The sequence below is a fragment of the Dendropsophus ebraccatus genome, chromosome 8, assembly GCF_027789765.1.
Source record: "Dendropsophus ebraccatus isolate aDenEbr1 chromosome 8, aDenEbr1.pat, whole genome shotgun sequence".
NCBI classification, from domain to species: Eukaryota; Metazoa; Chordata; class Amphibia; order Anura; family Hylidae; genus Dendropsophus; species Dendropsophus ebraccatus.
Window position 1 is genome coordinate 96,028,657 of NC_091461.1, and position 13,704 is coordinate 96,042,360.

General features: G+C 49.7%; 1 protein-coding gene across 1 annotated transcript in view; it reads right to left on the reverse strand.

The window, feature by feature from the left end:
• Nucleotides 1–12,396, reverse strand: part of LAMC1 (laminin subunit gamma 1) — an 88,188-nt gene extending 75,792 nt beyond the window's left edge. Inside the window, exon 1 of the mRNA XM_069981141.1 lies at nucleotides 11,825–12,396. Coding sequence (XP_069837242.1) covers nucleotides 11,825–12,203 — 379 coding nt within the window. The 5' untranslated portion in view covers nucleotides 12,204–12,396. The remainder of the gene's footprint in view (nucleotides 1–11,824) is intronic.
• Between the last annotated feature and the right edge of the window lie 1,308 nt (nucleotides 12,397–13,704).

The following is a 13,704-nucleotide window of genomic DNA, read 5'->3' on the forward strand; positions in this document are numbered from 1 at the left end:
TGTAGGACCTATAAGTGTGGTCCGCTGTGCTTTAAACTATCACAAAATAAAAGGTCTATATTTAGGAAGTAGACTGAACAAAGTCACTTGTAAACTATGCTCACTCCATCAACGTGAACTGTACCACCAGAGTGTATCTTTCTGCTCATATTCTGATTTTTACCTCTAATATGCTCAAAGTGCTCGTAGCCTTGAAGCAGAAAGCTGTATTTACCTTCAATAACTATTGTTCGGCCAACATTTCTCTCTCCTATCCTTCCTGTGAACATTTGTGTGTTCCCTATAAGGAGGGTAGGGGTAAGCTGCAGCAAGACGGCTCTTGTGCCGGCTTATCCCTACAAGAACAAAAAGGGCTGGGCAGTAAATATCCATACCCCTTTAATAACTGACAGCCGAACAATCAGTTATCTCTCCCGTCCTCCCCACACAGGGATGTTCAGCTCGGCCGAATCGTTCCCGTGTTCTTTATGAGAGAGCTCTGGCTGCGGCTTCTTTCTCCCAGAACAAACTTACCACCGAAAAAAAGTATAAGGCGTATGAGGACATTAAAACCAGACAGATGTGTCACAGACCCCTTTACAATCTCTAGCACGGCACAGTAATCACTCTGCATAGGAATGCATCAGACCGGCTGCAATGTGCAAACAGGTCACAATGTGCAAACAAGGCACAGCCAATCTTTCTGCAATTTTGGACCACTGTGCTACATGGTCTGGGGCTCCTAATACACATGTAGAGGAATTTCTGCTCACTAGCAACCACCTCCTTTGTCGATAAGACTTTTCTGGAGCAGGTTAAGTGTCAAGTTAAAGGGAACCTGTCATCACTTCATTCTGCCCACACTTTAAGTCATTGGAGCAGTCTCTGGCAGCTTCCCCCGCCCTACCTGCCACCACCGATAGATCTCTCCCCTGTTAAGGTGTAGGAGGAAATCCATCAATCGGGGTCGGCGGGGCAGAAGGCCAATAAAGAGCACCCCAACGGCTCATGGTTCAGGCAGCATGAAAAGTAATAAGAGATTCCCTCTAATGGCCGTATGACATGAAGATTACATCTAATGATTGTCAATGTGATCACACCCCAACCTGCAATGTAATGTGACCGCGACATCAAGGTTACCCACATGCAAATCTCTTGTCAGCATTGCCGATGCTCCTCTAATTATATAGCAGAGAGGATTATACACAATATCTATCAATGGTAGCGTTTTCATTTCTATTTTAAAAAACAAAAAAAGAAAAAAAAAAAAAAAAAAAACGCAGCCAGACATGAGCACATCCAGGGGTCAGGCCCATTCATTTACAAGGGACGCTTGTCCTTTTAAAAGGTCACGTACTAATAGCTTCCTGCTTACAATACACAGACGGATAGGATGCACTGATGTAAATCATGCTTCCACTTCTCCGGCCTGACTACAAGGAAGATATGTGCTATCCGATCTACCACCAAGGAGCATCATCCCCTCCAGCTGTTGCAAAACTACAGTTCCCATCATGCCTGACCAGGCATGATGGGAATTGTAGTTTTGCAACAAATGGAGGGCCGCAAGTTTGACACCTGTGATCTACGGAATAGTTTATTATGAGCTTTCCTGGTTCCGGAACCGAATTAAAGAGCCGAAGTGCTAGAACCAGATATTAGCCCCCCCCCCCACTAATGTCATATGTTAGCGATGACATCAGCTGGGAATATCCCTTTAAGGGAGGGAAGCAGATAGCGGCAGGAATACAGCAGCAATTGTCCTCCTCTTTAGGCCTTGTCTATGTAACATCACATTCCAGCATCTGTAGTGTATAAGGGAAAACACATTCCTCCCAAACCGGCCGCCTCATAATGCTGCCTTGTTTTCTCAAACACAATTCTCTTTATTTTCCCAAAATTCCAGAAGGAGTAGGCGGCGGATTATGTAATTTCATCATTTGTACTGTTCCAGATATATGGGAAAACTCTGGATTCAGGATCCAAAAAAACAAACAAAAAAAAAACAGATTTTATGGAGATGAAAATATGAAGAAAATGTCATTCAGGAGGAGAACTTCTCAATGTCCACGGGAAATAATTCACTATTGTGGACAGGACTCATCGAGATATACAGTATATACTCTACCTCCAGCCAGTCACTCTAGATTAGAACTTTAACTACTGAAAAGTTTTACTACAAGAACAATTTTTTTTCTACAATTATTCACGTTATTGGTCCATAAGTGGGACGTCAGTGCCACAGTCTGTTTTCTAGTGATAATGGGCCACCATCAATGGAGTGCCTCCATATCATCTCATCTACACAAAGCGGTTGTCTCATGATGTCATCCCTTGTCTATATGCCCTATTAGCACAGACTTCATGGACCCCCTCTCTAAGTGCCCGCTGACTCTACGGAAAAAAGGCGGAAATACCCAGGGGAACCCCCTCCTGCGTACCTCGCGCCTCTGCGCTCAAAGAATTTCCTCCTGCTTTCCATAGTGTGAACGGGCTCTTAGCTAGAATAAAGATTTACTCGGTAAGGGAACGTGCACACTACGGAATAGACTCCATTCTATGCACGGGCGGATTCCACCCTCCATCCAAAGAACAAACAGGTTCATTCTTTGAACAAACGACGGAATCCGCCCGTGCATAGAATGGAGTCTATAACATGTGCGGCGGCGCGGGACGCGCCACAGTCCGCGGGCGGGTGCGAGCTGCGGAATGCACAACAGATTATCTGTTGCCATTCCGTAGTGTGCACGTACCCTAAGGGTATATGCACACGTAGTAATTCTGTCAGAAAACTCCCCGCGCTCGCTTCCTTCTCTGCTAGTTCCATAGACTCCATTGTGACGTCAATTCTTTGGGCGGACGACGGAATCCGCCCGGAGAGGGAAGCGGGTGCGCACCGGGACGAGCAGTGGATTCTGCACAGATTTTTCCGACAAAATTACTCCGTGTGCATATAATCTAAAAGGTGGACATACACATTTGATAAGCGTTGGCCAAACTGATTACGGTGGAATCGGCCGAGCAGCTTAAAAGGTACAGGAGCTTCTCAACATCTGCATTGGAGGAGAGAAGGATACGGCTTGTTGGATCTCAATAGCCTGATCTTTTTGTTTTTAGAGAGAAGCAGTCACCAGAGGAATTGGGCAAAGACCACCTCCACCTCACCATTCAGATGCATGCATGTGTGGGAAATATATATATATATATATATATATATATATACATACAAACACAAGATGATTGAACCTGAGCATGCAGCATATAATTAACGGTGGCTGAAGAAGTTAAATGTAGCCCTAAGGCTGCCTGGATAGCATGGATACAGCCGTAGGCCATAGGCTGTATCAATGTTTTCCCAGACTCCCTAGGGCTGCATCCAACTTCTTCAGACACTGGTATTCAAATGCCACATGCTCAGATGAACCCAAGCATGCTGAAGATTCGCTCATCTGTAACACATCATGTGAACGGCCTCCAAGTAATACTGCATTTTTTATACTGCATGTCAAGATGATCTGTCTACCACTGGTCCGGCTTTCCTCCAGTATTAGCGGCAATCAGCTGATCACTAACACTTGGCACTTCATGCAGTCCTCGCCGATCACTCACTGCTCCACGGATATTACAGGGCAAGCAAGCTTTTCCTATTCAGACTATGAAAAGTAAACACGTAATCTCAGAATCCCTGTAGAGAGTGACAAAGCATGGAATAAAGTCCAAAACTATGACAACAAGCTAAAAAAAACATTGGCTTGATTTCCTCCGCAGGTATGTCATCACGGAGCTGGCAATGTGGGTGCGGTATCGGCAGGAACAGAGTCTGCCAGCTGAATAACGCCACTAGACTAAATAAGCCTGTATTATGCCTACATTTCCCGGTGGGACGCTGGGGGCGCTTCCTAAACCTTTATCAGCCCCGTACACTTCCCACGAGGACGGACTCTCATACATTGGAAGGAGCAGATATTCTTACTTGAGTGAAGAATGGGAAGGAATTGCAAGAATTAGACTACAGATGTTGGCATAAGACTCCATTCTTGCTTTTATGTTCTCCTACATACGTTATCCTTCTTTTAGTGGAGATTACCTCCAAACTTTAGCACGCATTGGAACCTGCACATTTTTTTCTTAAAGGAGAAGTCCTGTAAAACTAACAAATGGCAGTGCCCCCGTAGTGCTTCCATACCGATATCCGCCGGTGTCCTGCAGCTCTACATTACATACCCGGCTGATGGATTGCCCGTTTGGCCAATCTGTGACCGGAGCCGGACACGTTAACAGTCACTCACTGGAGGAGCCAGAGCCATGACATCGCCGTCGGTGAGACCTGAGACCAGCGCTACAGGGGCAAAGATCCTGTTACATGGGGCAATGAGTTGGAGCAAGCAAGTGCCGACCTGTCAGGTTAGCACTCACTTGCTTCTCGTTTCCCACTCGCTGCCGAGGCTATTACACACATTGACAGCAAGCGGACAAGTGCATTGGGGGGGGGGGGGGGGTGCATGGAGGGAGGTCTGCTGGCAGCAGATCATTGCTAGGATGAAAGTTGCTGGTTCAGCCTGTTAAAAGCGACCAGCCAACATCGTGCAAAGCGAATTTTCGTGCACAGCCAATTTCGTCTGATAGTCGCTTTGTGTGATAGGGCCTTTAATATACTTTCTTTATTATGTTCCCACACACCTATATCCATCTGTCATGTTCCCTTAATGGGACTTCTCCTTTATGGATTTCCCATGGATTATACACAATATAGGTGCTATCCAGATTTGTATAACATGAATCTAAGGTCAAGCTTTGGGTCAACTGGTGCAATGAAGCCCCACTGCCCCATTGAGACTTTAAGGGCCCTATTCCACCGGACGATTATCGTTCAGATTATCATTAAATCGTTCAAATCTAAACGATGTTGGTTTGGTTGAAATGCAGTTAACGATTAACGACCGAACAAGAAATCGTTGATCGCTTTATAAGACCTGGACCTATTTTTATCGTTGCTCGTTCGCAAATCGTTCGCATTGAATAAGACATCGTTCGGTCGTTCACAATAGATACGAACGCAATAGCGAATAAATAGCGAAGAAAAAACGATCGCAATTACGATCATAAGTAACGATTATTGTTCCATGGAAATGACTGAATGTTTTCAGGTCTTTCACAATAGCGGTCGTTTGAAATTGTTAATCGTTAACGATTATGCAAACGATAATCGTCCGGTGGAATAGGGCCCTAAGACCGTCAAAGAAAGCTAAGCCCATAGAAATTGAACAGAGAATCAATATGCATGCATGATGGCCAAGCCGTTTAAACACAGTATGGGGTACAGGGGACCTAGCGCTGGTAATTGGTGGAGATGCCATGGATTAGACATCTATCACCACTCCAATACAAGATGGCATATCACTAAGATATTATACCAACCAGGGGTCTTCTTGCCGGGGCCTACTACCCGCACATCAGCGCTCCCGACCACATACTGTGCAGGTAGCTACAATACATCCATACCCAAGTCTATGGGCACATCAGCATGCACATGTTAGATACAGGTTCCGCCACATATGTGGTGCACTGGCTACTGCTGAGATTTCCAGGAAAAGCAGCCGTCTAGGTGCAGAGCAGCTGAGAGAGGCACCACCTGCAGATGACAGCTCCGGCCATAAACTCCCCGGCTATAAGGGACGCCTGGTGCTCACATCACATCAAAGCAACAAGACCTGGGTGATTTATTTTCCTGATAATAGATGCGCAATTAACCAATATAAACAAAATGTGAGACATATGAAGTATTTGCCTGGGAGCCAGGAGACCAGAAGGAAATCTGCTTCTAATCCCCGGATCTGTTATTAACTACATGTTCCCTTTGTGTGCGGCTCCTACCTATGAGGAGACGTTCAGCCTCTACAATTATTCTTCTTTATGTTCTATTCTCCAGTAGCAGCCTTGCTGCAATGACCAGGATACCCAACGTATACGGACATCCAAGATTACCAAACCCTACCTCCTCTGGCAGTCCACACTGGGCAGGTGCAGCGGACAACACCCAGCAAGTTCCATGCACGAGTCCCATCAACAACAAAAAGGCTCGAGCATGGAACCTGCTAGGGGCCATAAGGTTGGCTAAGAGAAGCCAGACTCTCCATCCCCCATGCGACGGACAGGTGGGAAATTAAGTTTACAGGTACCCTTTAAGATTATGGTCCCCCATTGCAGAGGTTTCACAGGCAAATATACAGTGGTGAATATATAAAGTGTATAGGGCTCTCTCAAAATTGTTGATGATGGTAATAGGGTGGATCATCATGGGAAAAGAATTGCCTGAGAGATAAGCCACAGCCTCATCCCCATAGGGAATACAGGAACATTTGTGTGTGTATAGGGAGGACAGGAGAACAGTCGGCTGAATTTTTACACTGTTGTTCTGCTTAGAACCAAGTCAATAGGAGACAGATCTGTAGAGAGGAGCATAAGGCCGGGTTCACACTACGTTTTTGCAATCCACTTTTTTCATCCGTTTTTTTGTAAAAAAAAAAAAGGTCTTTTGAAGAATTTCTTTCATTTGGTCCCTTCCCGTCGTATCAGATCAAGGACCGGAGAGGAGTTCAGTAAAAGTTCAGAGGGTGCAGGAAAATCGTGGAGGCTAGACAAAATAAGACGATGGCAGAGCTCCGCACGTTCACGCACACCGCTTTCAGGAGGTTACTATTCTTGTAGTTGATCTAGGCCCGTCCCTTTTTTTCCCCTTTCCACTTCAACAATACAAATGTGCCCAAAAATATCACAGACAGGCGGATCAGAGATGTCATCCCCAGAAATATCTTATTAGCCATGCGCTTAGGCCCGGACTAGCTCTACACCTAAGTCATGGATGGGGAACCTTCGGCCCTCCAGCTGTTGCAGAACTACAATTCCCATCATGCCTGGACAGCCAAAGCTAAAGCTTTGGCTGTCCAGGCATGATGGGAATTGTAGTTTTTTTGACAGCTGAAGGGATGAAGGTTCCCCATCCCTGCAGTAAAGGTTTGTTCACCTTTAATGGCAGGCAGGGTGAGCAGGGGACAGGAGGGCGAGCAGATGGCGCGCTCACTCACACACAGCCTGAGGTGCTATTTTCTGCACCAGGCATTTAATGGCTTCTTTGGTGAGGGGGGAAAAATTAAAAGGTTCTAATTACAAAGGTATAATCATACCCCGGCCATTATAGGCGCTTCACACGCCCCACTGCTAGGCTGGACGCCCTCTGCTTTTTACAAGAGATTAGATCCTAGAGCAGTGTTATACATCCTGAGGCTCTCCAGCCTTTTCAGAAACTACGACTCTCATCATGCCTGGACAAATGTAGTAGCTTCAAAAACAGCTGGACCGCCATAGGTTGCTTAAATATTGTCCTATAGCAGGGGGTAATTACCTAAACACACTACAACATGGGTGTCAAAGTCGTGGCCCTCCAGCTGGTGCAAAACTACAATTCCCATCATGCCTGGATAGCTACAGCTTTGGCTCTCCAGAAGAGATGGGCGAACTAGGCCGAGGTTTGGGTTCGTACGAACCAGAACCATCAGCATTTGACTCCTACTGTCTTCCCATTCTGTGGGGAAGGTGGAGACAGCCCGAGTCCTGTCTGGAAAACAGGGATACAGTCTATAACACCTAGGCTGTATTGCAGTTTTCCAGACAGGGCTCGGGCTGTCTCCACCTTCCCCACAGAACGGGAAGACAGCAGGAGTCAAATGCCGATGGTTCTGGTTCGTACGAACCCAAACCTCGGCCTAGTTCGCTCCTCTCTACTCTCCAGGCATGATAGGAACTGTAGTTTTGTAACAGCTATAACGCTGCAATTTTTACATCTGGGTCCTATAGAGAATAAAGCTGTGTGGACGACGCAATGAAAATCCACAACAACCTACACTATGATGGAATTTTAGTACTTGGATACAATGGAAGTTAAAGGGGTTGTCTGCGTAAAGAAATGTTTTTTTATTATTTTAAATGGGGCCTTGAAAATATAAAACAAGGGGCGCTCGCCTGTCTGGTCCCCACTGCCGCAGAGACAATGGTGCCCGATTTGGCACTGCCACCAGCTGACATGGCCAGTGATTGGCTTAGCAACCATTTCCTGTTTGACAGGAAGTCACCAGGAGGCGCTGGGCAGCAAGGACCCAGGCAGCACCATCATCACAGCAGTAATCCACACTTTTCAATGCTGCAAATTTAACGTATACAGACTAAATGCAGTCACTTCTTGACTACATTCGACCTATTGGACTCAATGAGCCGATGCCACCACGCCACAGTATATGTCGGCATATGGCCAGTACACTCACTGACAATACCTGGAAGTGGGTCATGCCACGCAACAGGGCACCGCATCAACTAAACAGAACAGGAAATCTGTTGTGACAACTGAAGGTGCTGGCAGCACAGCGGTAGCAGTAATACCCAGGCCCTGGGGCACAAGAGTCCCTCGCCAGTATAAGACGACACCAATATTATGAATAGCACATGGTGGGGGCCACTATACACACTCTGCATATTGGGGTCCACGCGTTTTAAGACCCCCCTCAATGAGACAATTAGAAAGATTTATCAAAATGGTGTAAAGTGAAACAGGCTCAGTTGCCCCTAGCAACCAGATTCCACTTTTCATTCCTCACAGACTCTTTGGAAAATGGAAGGAGGAATCTGATTGGGCAACTGAGCCAGTTTCACTTTACAACATGTTTGATAAATCTCCCACCATGTGTGAACTGGGCTATAAAGACGCAGCAGCGGTAATAGGTCTCCTGCCCAGGCAACAAGTCTCCTACAATATGTGAAAGTACACGGCAGCAAGAACATGCGAGGTGCCTCGGAGTTCATGACCCTGATGGTGAGATTACAACCCATACACCGAACACACACACACAATATTTATATTATATATATATATATATATATATATATATACACACACACACACACACACACTCACCGGCCACTTTATTAGGTACACCTGTCCAACTGCACATTACCACTTAATTTCTAATCAGCCAATCACATGGCGGCAACTCAGTGCATTTAGGCATGTAGACATGGTCAAGACAATCTCCTGCAGTTCAAACCGAGCATCAGTATGTGGAAGAAAGGTGATTTGAGGGCCTTTGAACGTGGCATGGTTGTTGGTGCCAGAAGGGCTGGTCTGAGTATTTCAGAAACTGCTGATCTACTGGGATTTTCACGCACAACCATCTCTAGGGTTTACAGAGAATGGTCCGAAAAAGAAAAAACATCCAGTGAGCGGCAGTTCTGTGGGCAGAAATGCCTTGTTGATGCCAGAGGTCAGAGGAGAATGGGCAGACTGGTTCGAGCTGATAGAAAGGCAACAGTGACTCTAATAGCCAACCGTTACAAGCAAGGTAGGCAGAAGAGCATCTCTGAACGCACAGTACCTCCAACTTTGAGGCAGATGGGCTACAGCAGCAGAAGACCACACCGGGTGCCACTCCTTTCAGCTAAGAACAGGAAACTGAGGCTACAATTTGCACAAGCTCATCGAAATTGGACAGTAGAAGATTGGAAAAACATTGCCTGGTTTGATGAGTCTCGATTTCTGCTGCGACATTCGGATGGTAGGGTCAGAATTTGGCATCAACAACATGAAAGCATGGATCCATCCTGCCTTGTATCAACGGTTCAGGCTGGTGGTGGTGGTGACATGGTGTGGGGAATATTTTCTTGGCACTCTTTGGGCCCCTTGGTACCAATTGAGCATCGTTGCAACGCCACAGCCTACCTGAGTATTGTTGCTGACCATGTCCATCCCTTTATGACCACAATGTACCCAACATCTGATGGCTACTTTCAGCAGGATAATGCGCCATGTCATAAAGCTAGAATCGTCTCAGACTGGTTTCTTGAACATGACAATGAGGTCACTGTACTCCAATGGCCTCCACAGTCACCAGATCTCAATCCAATAGAGCATCGTTGGGATGTGGTGGAACGGGAGATTCGCATAATGGATGTGCAGCCGACAAATCTGCGGCAACTGTGTGATGCCATCATGTCAATATGGACCAAAATCTCTGAGGAAGCTTCCAACACCTTGTTGAATCTATGCCATGAAGAATTGAGGCAGTTCTGAAGGCAAAATGGGGTCCAACCCGTTACTAGAATGGTGTACCTAATAAAATGGCCGGTGAGTGTGTGTATATATATATGCGCACTGGCACCTGCCCAGCTGGTAAGTGCTGGTGGTGTTTGACACAGAAAGAAATTTACAGTGTACGTCTTCTATTACAATGGTGGAGACGTACATCAGGAGTAATGTGAACAAGACCCAAGACTGGCAGATTCTCATACAGATATATGTATAGAGGAGAAAGCTGCATCCTCAACCAACACAGGCTGGAGCGCTTCGGGCAGAAAGAGGGCAGAGGAGGGGTGGAGGCAGCGGGTATGAAGGGAGGTGGGTACAAGCAATGGGTTATAGGTGTGCTGCTGCCAGCTGTAGGGTGATTGGGTGCTAATGGCAGAGATTGCCAACTGCATGGCATGAAAAACACTCAGCAACAAGGTAAAGCAAAGTGCAGGTGGTGTACACACAAATCTTTGCGATGGCGGCAGCTGACAACCCCAGTTAAGAAGGGGTACAAACATGAAGCAGTGGGCAGTAAAGGGAAATCAGGCTGGCACCAGTGCAGGCAGCAGGCTGGCACCAGTGCAGGCAGCAGGCTGGCACCAGACAGGGCACCAGTGCAGGCAGCAGGCTGGTACCAGACAGGGCACCAGTGCAGGCAGCAGGCACGGCAGCCGTGTTTACTGTGGTGTCCACAACAGAGATTGTGTATTATACGGCCCCAGGATATGGAAACTGCAGCTCACAGTGTGGGAGGAAGCTGAACGACACCCAAGTGCCAGCCACATGGAGGAGCAGGCTGCCACTGGCTGGGGTATGACTGCTACTGTGTATATGGGAAGTAAAGCAGGAAATATCTAGGTGCACTGACTACCTGGCGCTGTGCCATGAAACATCTCACAATGAATGAATAACCATGCCCACCAAAACCTGCGGCGGGGGGGGGGGGGGGGGGGGGGGGGGGGGGGGGGGGGGGGGGGGGGGCAGGAAATCCATGTAATTATTGTGCCACCAAGTCCATTACAGTGGCACAAGGCTCTACCCCTCCACCTCAGACACAGGAGGTGCCACTCTATGCCTTGTATACCTAATCAATACAGCTGGCACAAATAGGGGGCATGGCATGGACATAAGTTGTGCCACCCTATGCTAACCACTCATCCCCACAGCTGACACAGTACACTCCAACAGCATGGACACAGAGGGTGCCACCCACCCACACACTGCAGCCGGCACAGACTGACCAAAGACAAATGAGCTGGTACAGGTGATGGGCACAGGGTGCCCCCAGATAAAGGAGCTGGCACAGGAGCTGGGGGCAAAGGAGCTGGCACAAGAGCTGGCACAGGCGGGGGGGGGGGCACAGGAGCCGGCACAGGCAGTGGGGCACAGGAGCAGGCACAGGCGGGGGGGGGCACAGGAGCTGGCACAGGCGGGGGGGCACAGGAGCTGGCACAGGCAGTGGGGCACAGGAGCTGGCACAGGCAGGGGGGCACAGGAGCTGGCACAGGCAGGGGGGCACAGGAGCTGGCACAGGCAGGGGGGCACAGGAGCTGGCACAGGCAGGGGGGCACAGGAGCTGGCACAGGCAGGGGGGCACAGGAGCTGGCACAGGCGGGGTGGGCACAGGAGCTGGCACAGGCAGGGGGCACAGGAGCTGGCACAGGCAGGGGGCACAGGAGCTGGCACAGGCGGGGGGGCACAGGAGCTGGGGGCACAGGAGCTGGCACTCACCCAGATGCAGGGTCAGGTTGATGGAGTGCGGGTACTGGATCCCGGCCAGCATGGTCTGGCTCTGCCACCAGGTGGTGTCGGCCTGGTTGTTGTAGTCGGTCAGGTACTCGGCGCTGTGCTGCAGGTGTGGCTGGCCGCTGTCGCACAGGTGGCAGGACTTGGTGACCCCGGTGACTCCGGTCTGCACGCAGTACTCCTCGGGCGGGGAGCCGCAGGTGTTGGTCGCCACTACGGTCACGTTAAAAGCCGCGTTCACGAACTCCGGCATGCAGCGCTGCGGCCGTCCGCCCTCCGCACACTCATCCATAGCGGCCCGGGCACCGGCCAGCATCAGGAGCAGCGCGGCGAGCAGCACGGGAGGCCGCATCCTCCGGGGCATCGGGACCTCGTGCTCCGGGGCTCTACGGGCAGGACACTCACTGGCACCGGGGGAGATCGCGCTCAGCAGCCGGGGAGATGCCGGGAGGCAGCGCTCATAGGTGGCAGCACCGCCCGCTCAGCTCCGCGCACAACTTCCCAGGAAAGTTACTCAACTCCGGGGAGCGCGGCTGAGGAGGAGCGGGGAGAGGCGGCGGCTGCCCGGGCGGCTGGAGGATCCGGGGGAGGTGCGGGCTCCGGCTGCCGGGACTGGGCTCTGGGTGGGGGGACAGAGTGTGAGTGTGCTGCGCTCTTCTCTATGGGGCAGGATAGAGGGGCCGGACGAGGACACGGGGTGGGGGCTCCGGGATCGCGGTGCAGCCTGGGAATCAATGTAAATGATCCCGGGAGCCAGCACTCTGCACTTCGGCACTTTCCGGCAATTCTCGCCAGCGGGACACGACCTGTCAACTGGAGGCACCAGAAACCATTGCTCCCCCCATCTCATCAATGGAACAGTCCTTGGACATCATGGATTTTATTATAATCAGAACTCATTGTCCCAAATCTGTATAAAAAATGAACGCTGAGCTGTGATTGGTCGCTGCAGACAAATTACATCAATCATCACATGTGATCGGGAATTGGCCTGATTATGGTCACTAGTTATCAGTACTGGGCCAAGTGAATGGAACTATTGGCAGTACACTGTGGTATTGTATACATTGGAATGCCCAGGGCCGGCCTTAGGGAAAATGGCGCCCTGTGCAAAACCTTTCTTTGGAGCCCTCCCTTGAGGTAAAATAAAGCTCCTTCAACCTCCCACCCCTTCAGAAGACATCCACCACTCATCACCCGACCCCCCCCCCCCCCGCCATACACACAACTACCCCCCCAGCCATACACACAACTACCCCCCGCCATACACACAACTACCCCCCCAGCCATACACACAACTACCCCCCGCCATACACGCAACTACCCCCCCAGCCATACACGCAACTACCCCCCAGCCATACACGCAACTACCCCCCCAGCCATACACACAACTACCCCCCCAGCCATACACACAACTACCCCCCCAGCCTTACACACAACTATCCCCCCAGCCATACACACAACTATCCCCCAGCCATACACACAACTACCCCTCGCCATACACACAACTACCCCCCCAGCCATACACACAAATACCTGACCCCCCCAGCCATACACACAACTATCCCCCAGCCATACACACAAATACCTGACCCCCCCAGCCATACACACAACTACCTGACCCCCCAGCCATACACACAACTACCCCCCCAGCCATACACACAACTACCCCCCAGCCATACACACAAATACCTGACCCCCGCCATACACACAACTACCCCCCCCAGCCATACACACAACTACCCCCCCCCCAGCCATACACACAACTACCCCCCCAGCCATACACACAACTACCCCCCCAGCCATACACACAACTACCCCCCCCAGCCATACACACAACTACCCCCCCAGCCATACACACAACT